This window comes from Aricia agestis, chromosome 1 (assembly GCF_905147365.1).
Source record: "Aricia agestis chromosome 1, ilAriAges1.1, whole genome shotgun sequence".
Classification (NCBI taxonomy): domain Eukaryota; kingdom Metazoa; phylum Arthropoda; class Insecta; order Lepidoptera; family Lycaenidae; genus Aricia; species Aricia agestis.
The window spans coordinates 27,981,641-27,994,208 of NC_056406.1; the positions used below are offsets into that span (position 1 = coordinate 27,981,641).

The 12,568-nt window shown below is 45.1% G+C and overlaps 1 protein-coding gene across 1 annotated transcript in view; it reads left to right on the top strand.

The window, feature by feature from the left end:
• Positions 1 to 12,568, top strand: part of LOC121740001 (neuroligin-1-like) — an 86,578-nt gene that overhangs the window by 64,671 nt on the left and 9,339 nt on the right. The window contains exons 2-9 of the mRNA XM_042132710.1: positions 621 to 740; positions 4,833 to 5,144; positions 5,285 to 5,629; positions 5,969 to 6,128; positions 8,638 to 8,889; positions 9,325 to 9,583; positions 10,022 to 10,250; positions 10,658 to 10,795. Coding sequence (XP_041988644.1) covers positions 641 to 740; positions 4,833 to 5,144; positions 5,285 to 5,629; positions 5,969 to 6,128; positions 8,638 to 8,889; positions 9,325 to 9,583; positions 10,022 to 10,250; positions 10,658 to 10,795 — 1,795 coding nt within the window. The 5' untranslated portion in view covers positions 621 to 640. The remainder of the gene's footprint in view (positions 1 to 620; positions 741 to 4,832; positions 5,145 to 5,284; positions 5,630 to 5,968; positions 6,129 to 8,637; positions 8,890 to 9,324; positions 9,584 to 10,021; positions 10,251 to 10,657; positions 10,796 to 12,568) is intronic.

Sequence of the window (12,568 nt, forward strand, 5' to 3'; positions counted from 1 at the left end):
TTGTATGCTAAAGTATTGGCCCCATAAAATAATATGAATAATACAACTTATTGTTTTATTCATATTTTTAACAGAAATACAATTACTTTTAACCGCCCTCGTTTAACAAAAGCCATAGTCGAAATACAATGAAACATTTCCAATAGTGATTAATATTAATTAATCTGTTATTGTATCTACTATATTATAATAGTATGAGTAATTTATGCACGAAAACAATAATTGTATATTTGGCGTACGTATTCAATAATTCAAAACGAAAAGGTTCTAATAAATATCGAGATAATAAATGACACCCGAAAATTATGATGAATCAGGAAAATTAAATCTGTAACTTAACTTTGACCCGGTGAACTTCGTAGCACATCCCTCTTAATATAAACCTTCCCTGAACTCCCACAACTCTTTCAAGACTAAAATCAGTCAAATCGGTACAGCTGCTGTTCTCGAGTTTTAGCGAAACTGACTTTAAAAATTCACTTTATTGATGAAAGCGCCAAGAGTCAGACATCAGAAAACATCCTGGTCTATTTTCCGATTCGGCGCGTGACGTCCGCACTAGCTGCACAAAACCATCGACGTCGGCTTCATGTGTGTTAACAGTGCGTGTGTTGTTGCAGTCAGCGGCGCGTGATGGCGCATGGAGCGGTTGCGGACGGCGTGGTGCGCGGCCCTGACGCTGGCGGTGCTGGCGGCGGCCGGCCCGCGCTACAGCTCGCGCATCGTGCACACTCACGCCGGTCAGTGTGAGCACTGATATAACGCTATACAGTTATATACACACACACAAACACATTTACTTAACGCAAAGGTGCTCCCCTGGAGCATTCGTCTGTAATTTAACGTTATTTGTATACAACTTGTGACATTGATGCACTTTTTTATGTCTTAATTTCGCTCCATGTGGAATCTAAAATTTTTACGGTCGGTACTATTGTAATGTAACGCTCAAAGTCGAATCTATATATAACAAGACACAGACGCTGACGATACTTGCCCCAGAACTCGACACACGTCGGCCGCTAACGTTGGGGGTACCGAAACATGATGAAGCAAACGGCAGCTTGGCGATAAATAAAGAAATACGAAACTGAAATGCCTTTACGCGGTTTGATATTATGTGTTCTTGTCTCGTTTCGGTGTGAAGATATCCTAAGGCCTAAGGGCTAAGGTGGCAGACGTGAATTTACGCTTTTCCCCCTATTCATATCGTGACATTGTGGGGTTAAGTCTAAAGTCTATATTATTCATTACGTATTTCTAACAATCTTTTTAATTGTGTAACGATCTATTATATGAAACTCAATGACACCGGAGTAAATTAATAAACAGAATGTTCTGTTTAGATAATGTAATATCGAATCAACTTCCCAATGACCACACAAAATAGGCCCGAATTAGGCTCCGGGTCGATCGGTGTCGCTCGGGGCCGCTGGGGGCCGCTGGGGGTTGTGAGGAGGTTGCTCAGGAACTCCGGACCGATCAAATAATAGCTCGGTATAATTAACACCCGCAGGCCGCAGCGGCTTAGGGCTACCGCGGCTGCTGTTTATTGTTTTTAGTTTTAGGGATTACATGCAAACTTCCAACTTATACAATGTGTCCCGACACCGGTGTCCGATCCTTTAATTTTATTGACAAATTGGCCCTCATTTATTTCTCTCTCACGGTTGTAAAATGACAGCCATTTTAGTTTTAGTTTTTCTTGGGCTTTCACAGACAAACTTTTTTAAAAAATTAGAGACAAAAAATTGACAGCCAATTTGTCAATAAAATATGCCATAAATAACATGAAAGGATCGGACACCGGTGTCACACATACACACACATAATAATTGTATATTTTACATGACTGTGGTAAATTACATGATGATATAAAATTTTAGTCGACTCACTCGTTACAATATTATGTTATAGCCAGGACAATTTAAGGTGGCACCAGCGGTCATTGACCTTTCTAGTCTAGGGGCTATGTGAAAAAAATTCGCACTGAATTCTGTTAACTTAAGAATAAAATTTAATTCTTATAAAGAAACAACTATTATTTACATACTTAGGGCTGATTTTTCAATCGTCAGATAAATTTTATAACTGGAATAAATTTGGCGTTTTGACAGACTTTATATGAAAAAAATGTCAAAGTGTCTTATTTATTCTTTAGGTAAAAGTTATCTGACGATTGAAAAATCGGCCCTTAGTATGATAATCTCCAACTATTTATGAGTTTGAAGTGATATAACTCATAGGTACTATGTTCACATTGTGTATGCAGATACGATATCACCCTTAGAAGAAACCTTTGTCACTTCATTGTCAATCGAGGTTTGCATAGAAAATGACAAGAAGAATTTTGACAGGGAGTCAATGACCGCTACAGACAGAAGTCCACGATTTGAGAATAGGTAACGTACTATATTTTACAATAAACAGATATTACATATAATATCACTAGTGTTATAACAGCCCTAAGCGGTTATGCTCTATAAGTGATCTCTATTCCATAATTAGTTGCAAATTGTAGCCTATTTATTAGCAGGGGTTGGTCGTTCATCAGGTATTGTAATTTCTGTTTATTTTGTGGCAACCAACGAGTAGATGGTAAAAGTATACACTACCGGTCTCGTAGACACGGCCACGTAGAGGGTCTACGCCGCCGTAGAGGGTCTACGCCTAGCGGTCTGCGTCATTTAAGTTTCAATATTTTTGGTAGTATTGTCGGAAGTATTTTTCATAATATAAGAGACATAACTGTATGTAGTTATGAAACCTTTGAGATCCCCGGCCGGCTGTCTGCGCGCCCGGGGGAGCGGCGCTCGGCTTGATTTATCGCCGATAAGATCTTTCACTGCACTCGCGGTACAGCGCCGTACTTACATAAAACATGTCACAAGAGAAGTTAATCGTAATATTTAAGTGAAGGTTTTTGTTCCCGCCTCCTACGTTCCGCGAGCCACGGAGGAGTCGCTTTCCCGGATCGTTCGGCGCCGACGAGCCCCTGCCGAGCTTTATTAATGGTATGCGGGATTAATTTCCTGGGACGAGTGTGTTTAATATGCGGCACGGGATCCCCGGCGCCGGCCGGCAGTCCCCGCCGATCCGACTTGGGCACCCCGCCGCGCCATTAGAATATCTATTTCTCGGAACGGTGAACTTTGGCTTCTTATAGGGCTCAAATAAAAAATCGGCTGTGGTAGGAGTAGGTAGGTCGAATGCCGCCACAACGGACTCGAGGGAGCATCCAACGTGGTCACTGGTCAGGTGCCCGGGCAGCTCGTAGATGTAGGTGGCTAACGTCCAACCTAATTAGTCGATATTCGAGTTTCGCTTCATCGGCCTCCATCCGCGTAATGCTCGGACATAATGTATCGTGTTCACGCTTTACGCGCCGCGACCGCTCGGCGACCGGTCGTGACTAATGCAGACACCGGGACACTCACTAGACCACGTAGTTGTCCCGTGTTATCGCCATCCACGTGATACATCGCGCACACACCTATATACAAACAAGGCCTCATAATATTGTTTCGGCGATCTATCTATTAGTTGTAATTTGCATATTGTAACGTTTTAGCTGGCGAATGTGTGAGCAGTACTAAATAGCACATAATACTACCTATTCTCTCATAACCCAGTCGGACGGATGACCGACACGATCACACAACTGGCGAGAGACCAGGCGCAGGACCAACTTTTACGTGTCATGGCCGACTTGTGACGTCACATCACAGCTGAGCACTCAGGCCGCCCTTCAGGCAGTTATACGACAACGAGATTTTATTAAAAGTAAACACCGCCGCCCTCGCACCCTCCCGCCGCCGCCGCCACCCGCGCCGCCGCCGCCACCCGCGCCGCCGCCGCCACCCGCGCCGCCGCCGCCACCGGCGCCGCCACCTACACACTCACTTCCACTTGACTCCACATTATTGCTGACTTACGAAAGTATCTACCTTCTTAAAATATATTTAAACGAGTTTCGTAGTACTCAATCAGATTGAGTGAAGTGGGTAATGAAACTTTTTTAATTGCACTTATTAATAACCTACAAGCAACAATAAAAAGTGTTCATTAGCTACATAATATGTCCTACTATCTGATTGTCCAGTGATACGACCCTCCGGCTCGCTCAGAAGACGTCAACTGCTACACGATCCATATGCCCCTACCACCTACCGGCAAAATGCGTACATCGTGCGAGCTAGGCGCTAGCAAAGCGTACAATACAGCGTCTCAAAGTACCGACGTAGATCTATTTAATACTAATATTACAAGTCTCAGAAAAGTGTTAACAGACCATTTCTTTAATACTACTGATAAAAGCTAATTTAGTTTATGATAATAATTTGCACATTTTTTTTTTATTAAATAAGGGGGCAAACGAGCAAACGGGTCACCTGATGGTAAGCAACTACCGTCGCCCATGGACACTCGCAACATCGGAAGAGCTGCAGGTGCGTTGCCGGCCTTTTAAGAGGGAATACGCTCTCTTCTTGAAGGTTTGCAGGTCGTATAGGTCCGGAAATACTGCTAGTGACAGTTCGTTCCACATTCCACATTACTGATACATGATGATCCAAGGATAGTCTACGATATTTATTGTTGTCTTTTTTTATTCTTTTTTTTATATATAATATGATAATATATTCACCACAGTGCGTCAATGTGACGTCAACCAAATGTATGTACAATCTAAACAAATACCTAGTCGCGAAAACTTTTAATTGGCATTTGTATTGTTACATTTGAATCCTACCTTTGTACTACTCGTAGCTGTAAGTTTTCCTTTAAAATAAAATAAAATAGTACGACGCATTGAACGTGTGTGTTGCGTGCAGGCGCAATCCGCGGCGTGATCGTGGAGCCGCCGTCGCGGCGGCTGGAGCCAGTGGAGGTATTTCGGGGAGTGCCGTACGGCGCGCGGCCCCCGCGGCTCGGCCCCCCGCCGCCCCCCGCCCCTTGGCCCGGCACGCGGCTGGCCGACAGCTTCGCGCCCGTCTGCCCACAGCAGCCGCCCGACACGCGCAACCGCACCGCGGCGCTGCAAGAGATGCCGCTGGCCGCCTACCGCGAGCTGCTGGCCGCCGCGCCGCACTTGCGCAACCAGAGCGAGGACTGCCTCTACCTCAACATCTACGTGCCCGGTAGCGGTGAGCACGCCCTCTCCTTCCCCCGTGCACGCATACTATACTCGACTGGCTTCTGATTGATATTTATTGTGATCAGGAGGCTTTCCTATCATCTCTCAAAATTTCGATGCCACTCTGCAACGTGGGCGGTCTGTGTACAGGTGCGCGAGGCGTGGAGGCGCCGTACGCCGTGGTGGCCTGGCTGGGCGGTGCGCACGAGTGGGGCTCCGGCAACACGCTGGACGGCGCCGTGCTGGCGGCACGCGCGCACCTGCTCGTCGTCACCCTCAACCATAGGCTGGGGCTGCTCGGCCACCTGACGCCGGGCGGCGCGGACGCGGCCACGCAAGCGGGCGGCGCCGCGGCGCTGGACGTGGCGGCGGCGCTGCGATGGCTGAGCGACAACGTGGCGGCCTTCGGCGGCGACCCCGCGCGCATCACGCTCGTCGGCCACGCCGCCGGCGCCGCGCTCGCCAACGTCGTGCTCATGCTGCCGCTGCCCAAAGGTACCAAGGTATTCTTAGGGAATACATAACATAACTCGCAATCTCGGTGCCACTTTACCCGCTAGTCACCACTGATCGTGTGGTGCACGTCGTGTGCGTGTCCCGGCCGCGCTGTGGCGTGTGCGGCGGCAGTTTACCTCCGAACAGAACAGTGTTCAGGAAACTGATACGAGGTGTCGGCGATCGACCCCTTCGATGTTACATGTATATTTTGTATCGCTTTGATATAAGACCGTTTTGTACAAAATTTATTGCCGTCGTGTATTTTATAGTTGTGTAACATTTAGGTCTGTATAAATGAAACGAGTTAAATTTGATAAACCTTGTATAATGTGGCAGGGCTGATATCTCGGGCGCTGCTGCTGAGCGGGTCGGCGCTGGGCCCGGCGTCGCTGGCGCCCGACGCGGCGCTGGCCCGCGAGCGCGCGGCGCAGGCGCTGCGCTGCGAGCGGGATGACGCCAGCAACGCCGACACACACGCCGACGGCGACGACCACTGGTACCGCCTCCACTCCCTGTTAAACATAAAATATAGACAATAAATATTATGATACACTGCGTCTTGGTGTATTATTTAAACAGTAATGGACCAAGAGCCTGCGATGGCCAGACCTTCCTCAGTTTCGTAAAGCTAAAAGTTTACCTGTTTGTGACCTTTATCCAAAGCCGGAATTAAATCTGATCCGGAAAATTATAGGCCTATATCTATTTTACCGACTTTTAGTAAAATATTTGAAAAAATAATTTTAAAACAATTGTTAGTACATTTTAACTCTAATAACTTATTGCATAATAATCAATACGGTTTTACTAAGGGTCGTTCCACTACGGATGCTGGTATAGGTCTTCTTTGTAGGATATTTGAAGCTTGGGAGGAGTCGTGAGATGCATTAGGGTATTTAGCGACTTCTCCAAGGCATTCGATTGTGTTGATCATGCTACATTGATCAGGAAATTGCACCACTATGGCGTAAGGGACTCGGCACTCAACCTTTTGACATCTTATTTGAGGAACAGGACTCAAAGCGTTGAAGTCAATAGTAAAAGGTCCAGGTGAATAACTTACTTTTAAATTCTAATAAAACGAAATGTTTAAGATTTACCTTGCCAAATGTTAAGCAAGTGCAAACCAATTTGCTATTAAATGATGAGAAAATGAATCTCGTTGACAATACTGTATTTTTGGGAGTAACACTAGATTACAAATTGCAGTGGGGTCCTCATATTGCCAAACTGGCTGATGAGCTCAGTACCGCAGCATATACAGTCAGAAAAATTAGAGAAATTTGTGTTATTATAGTTATTTTCATAGTAGAATGTCTTACGGCATTCTATTATGGGGAAGTGCTGCTGATATTACCACAATTATATTTGTGCTGCAGAAGCGAGCTATACGATCCATTTATAAAATGTTATCCTTTGAGTCTCTTAGAGAAAATTTTAACCGTACTCTCTCAATACATTTTGGACAATGTGCTATACGTGAAAAAAAATGTAAATAATTTTAAAATGCAAAGTGACATTCACTGCAGGAACACTAGGAATAAGCACAAGCTAGATATACCAATAACCAGGCTGAGCAAAGTAAACAAATCTTTCAAAGGTCAATGTATACGCCTATACAATAAAATCCCAGAAAACGTCCAAAATCTTTGAATTAATAAATTTAAAAAAGTTGTTAAAGAACGTTTGTGTGCTAAGGCTTATTATAAGGTAACTGATTTTCTCAATGACAGCACACCTTGGGAAAAATAAGCTGACAAACCATAGGCCGCTTCTATAATATAATTAATGGCACTACATTTTACATACTTAGTGTAATTTAGCTTAAGCTATTATTGTTATTTTCCACCTTTTTGGTAAAAGGTGGCCCCGTGCGAGTTTCTTACGCCGGTTCTTCTCGGCGGGGTAGTTCCCGAACCGGTGGTAGGCCTCATGTAGACACGACGTTCTATAAGTGTTAACTTTGTTAACCTACTTAGAAATAAATATTTTTCATTTCATTTTCATTTCATTTCATTTATAAAAGAGATAAGAACGACCAGCAACTATGGAGTTTGGGTCGCGGTTACTTTAGGAGGTATTCAGTTCTGAAGGTATATCTGACTTATGTTCTTCGCGGTTAGTGGAGGAATCTCGTCTTCCAGTGCCATTTTTGACAGTTGCTTCCTACTGCTAGACATCCTCAAAGTCTAATACTTTAAGAAAGTTTAAGGATGTCTGGCAGCTATCAAAAATCTCCGGCACTGGAAGACGAGATTCCCCCTCTTACCACGAAGAAAATAAGCTATGAAATGGAGTTTCTGGAAGGTCAGGTAGACGTTCAGAACTTTATACCTCCAAAAGTAACCGCGACCGAAACTCCATAGTTGCTGGTCGTTCTTACTCCGTAAAGGCCACAAGCAGGTAAACTTTCAGCTTTACGAAACTGAGGAAGGTATGGCCGTCGCAGGCTCTTACTCTATAAGGTAGTGTGATTTGTTAATAAACGTTAATTAATATATTAATACGTGACTTTGTAATTATCCCTTTTGACAAAAAATGGGAAAACGTAGGTGAATGAAATTTTGTACAGTTATAGTTTATATAGTGAAGGAGTGCATCGAGCTAATATTATTTTGAAATTATGCTTTTATCAAAAAAAATGTTTAACAAATAAAACATTACACACAATACAACACACATACTAGGAAAAATTACAGATTTTTGAGTGACAAGCCTATACATACAAATTATACTCTTTTATTTATGGAAATAATCATACAAAATGATTTTTTTTTTTATTGAATCTTAGATACTATTAGACAATGCTTACACGGCCAGTTTGAGATCAGCTGAGTCCCAGAGACAAGATTTGAAAAAAATATGATAAAGTCAATATTTTTTTACAAAATATAGGTAGTAGTCCTAATGTCGTTGAAACTAAGGTCATATTTCAACCAAATTCGACTATTGGGCGATCTCTAGTTATTATTATTATAATATTATAATGTTGTATGTGTTGCGAGGCTGGTGCGGTGCGTGCGGTCGCGGCCGCTGGCGGCGGTGCTGGCGGTGCGGGCGCCGCGCGCGCGTTTCCTGGCGGGGTGGGCGCCGAGCGTGCCGCGCGCGGCGGACGGCGCGCCGCAGCCCGCCGCGCGCGCTCTGCACGCCAGCGACGCTTTCCTCGACTGCGCGCTCGCCGTCGTCGTCGCCACCACCGAGAGCTCCGACTTCTTCGGCGAGGACGATATCCGGCACGGCTTCGAGGAGGAGCAGAGGTTCGTGCTCGCGATTATACCGGCGAGTAACCGGTCGATCAGCTGGTTTCAATTAATATTATACAAAAATGGGCCGACGAAAAGCGTACCATAATTATTATTATATTCTGCTCCGACACGTCCTGCGACTATTATAATTGTTGACAACAACTACCTACTACACCACACACATCTCACACACGCATCAACTCTATCGATGTACAGAATCTTACAACAACATTTTGTAGGATCGATGTTGTTGATAAATGGTGATACTGATATTGACGCTGATACAAATGGCGTTAGGAAGTAAAATGAAACCCAGTTGATGCTTCATTATGATCCGTCTTTGTTTTAATACGAATGCTTTTTATACATGATCATGGAGAAGGTACGAGCTCAACGACATACTGAATGGTACAGTTGTAATACACCGGACCCTCACATTATCATCAGAAATCGCATCCTCCGGACGTACGTGCGCAACGTGTACCGCTACCACCGCAACGAGATCTTCGCCGCCATCCGCAACGAGTACACGGACTGGGAGAAGCCCATCCAGCACCCCATCAACATCCGCGATGCCACGCTGGAGGCGCTCAGCGACGCCGCCGCCGCGCCCGCGTTACGCGTGGCGCAGGCGCACGCCCGCCGCGGCGCGCCCACCTACTTCGCGCACCTCGCCCACGCCACGCGCGACCCCGACTACCCGCAGGTGATTCGTGTATTTTTTTAATCATAATAATGATTACAATAATTCGTCCAATAGACGATTGTATTAATTCTCGTGCCGAATAAAAGTTGAGCCCGTCCTTCGTCGATCTCGTCTCGTCTCGTCGACCGGTCCGTCCCGAATCCCGATCGATATCACGCGGAGCAGCTATTTCAAGATTTTCTGTCTCCTGCTAGGCCGGCCGAGCTCCAGCCCACCCGGAGTCGTAAATAAGCTCGCCTGACCGCCGACTCCATACAAATTATTCGAATAGAGAAGCTGAACAATTCATTAGGAACGACTATTCATCGAACACTCGACATTCGGTCGGGCCGCGCCGGTGACTACGGTCGAGGTAATTGTCCCCCTACTTTTGGGGTACTAGATTTAAGAAACTTTACCCGACTCTGAGATTACATGTGGGGATGTTGCAACTCGCAGCGGCTGGGCTCGCTGTCGGCCGATACGCTGTGGTACTTCCTGGGCCTGCCGCTGGTCGGCGGCGCGCGCAACTACTCGCGCGCGGACGCCGGCGCGGCGGACGCGGCCGTGCAGCTGCTGGCCGCCTTCGCCAAGACCGCCGACCCCGCCGACCCCGCCGCCCCTGCCCGCCCCGACCGGCCCGCATGGCCGCGCTACGACCTCAACACGCAGCAGTACGTCAGCATCGGTGAGTTCCGACTTCCGACGCCGCTCCTCGGTATTGAACGAGAACGAGCCGTCGAGTATGTTTACATCACACGGCAACTTCCGCCGTCATTAAAAATATATTAACTCGCTCCGCCGCACCGGCTCGGCTTTGAATAAACGTGCCGACGAATTCTCGAAACACGGCCCTCGGGAGTACGAGCTCATCCTCGAGGGCGAGCGACGCCCGCGAATGCCGCCTCGGAACTCGTTTGAGGAAATATTCTTTGCTCGTAAAAGGGTTTCCGTGTCGGTGTAGATGTAGGGAGGTTTTTACTAAACCTAGTATTATGAAATCTAAAAAGTAAACGATTAGCGCCGTCAGCGACGAGGTGGTCGAAGTGATCCCGAACACGGTTATTGTAATGATCGTCATGTGGTCGTGCGCAGGTTCGAAGGTCCGCGTGAAGAGCCACTACCGCGGGCACAAGATGGCGCTGTGGCTGCACCTGGTGCCGCAGCTGCACCGGCCCGGCGCCGCGCCGCGTCACCACCAGCTGCGCGCGCCGCACCCCGACATGTTCGCCGGTCAGTCATCTCCTACCGCGTGGTGTGCGCGACCGCGGGCGTACCCACTGCAGATCGGGACGAGAACGACATCTCTGTGTAGTATTCTCCCGACACACCTTGACAACAATTATGGACTAAAATACCACTTTACACTTAGGAATTATTTAAACTTAAAGTCAGTAAAATATATTATTTCATTACTTTTTAAAGTTATTTGGCGGGGGTTTTTTAAATTTCTTAATTTAATTTTATTTCATGCTTTTTAAACTTGTGTTGGTTATAGTGCAGAATAATTCCTATCAACAGGATTATATTATTATATCCCAATGAATACCATCTACGAATGTCCTTTTGGATGAGGCCGTCAATATGAGTCCAAACATGAAACCTCCATTTTGGGTTCTTATGGAGCTCGGCTCCTATAGAATCCAGGTGATGCTGCAGCAGCAGCATGCAAAAATTTATTGATTATCTACGTCTTACTAGTTGTCGCAATTGAAATGAGCCCAAACACGAAACCGTTGCTCTAAGTTGGTGAGGAGTTGGGTATCCTATTGATTACCAGGTGATGCTGCAGCACCAGGTCAACTTTCCATTAATGTATAAAATATATTCATAAATGTCACGAACTAGAATGCAATAAAGCCCACCAAACGACTATAAGTTGCTAATCGGCCCTTCACGAACCAGATGAACCGCGATTTTTCAGCACGGAGCAGGCTGATGATGATGAACTATAGCTAAGAACACTCTCAATGAAGTCAGCTTTCAAACAAAAAAAACTAGATCAAAATCGGTCCACCCGTTTGGATGCTACGATGCCACAGACAGACAGACAGACAGACAGACAGACAGACAGACAGACAGACAGACAGACAGACAGACAGACCGACAGACAGACACGTCAAACTTATAACACCTCTCTTTTTTGTCGGGGGTTAAAAAGAGGAATCTATAGCTGATAACATAATTAAAAAAGTTTACCTATTGAAAAGTTGTGCTTTTAATTTTTTAATTATTCTATACTACTTCAGTTACACTCATAAATTTATTACTAAAACATACTTAAAGGAAAAAAATACAAATTCGGTTAAGAACTGATATTTTTTGTATTCAGGCAAGCATTTTCCAAACATAGGTCGCAGCATGCGTCTCTAGTAAGTGCGTGAGATTGTAGCGTAGCTACTTATAAATTATTATAGTATTGGATCCGACCGTAAAATTCTGCAGGAATCGTATTTTTCGATCAAATATATTTTAAAATAATCTTTAGAACGTATAGAATGGATTAATGTTGGGTTGCCTTGTCAAAAGTAGCCGCAACTACCTCTAATTATGTTGAATGTTCATGAGATAAATGCATGCATTTGCATGTATATTTTTTTTTACTAAATTTTACATCATTTGAAAGAAAATGACGTGAGAAAATAAGGTATAAATGGTTGCCAGCTCTAAGTCGGCCGCAACCTAGGGTTGCCAGCCCGTAAACAGATATAGTTCTTCGTCAAAATTGAAGCATCGATTTTTTTAATAATTTTGATACCAAATTAAAGTTTTATGCATCTTGTACATGAATATCCATGGTTGCCAGTTGCACGATAGCCGCAAACTGGGGTTGCCATCACTTTTGTATATGACAAATGTTCAGGCCTACAATTATTATGCCTGGCATTATTTGAGGACGTCGAGAACTCGCAAGATTGCTATTTTTATTTAACAGGCGTTTTTATTTTTATGTGTATTGTCCTGTCATTCCTCAATGTCATTCCTTCTTAATTCTCTTACTTTTCT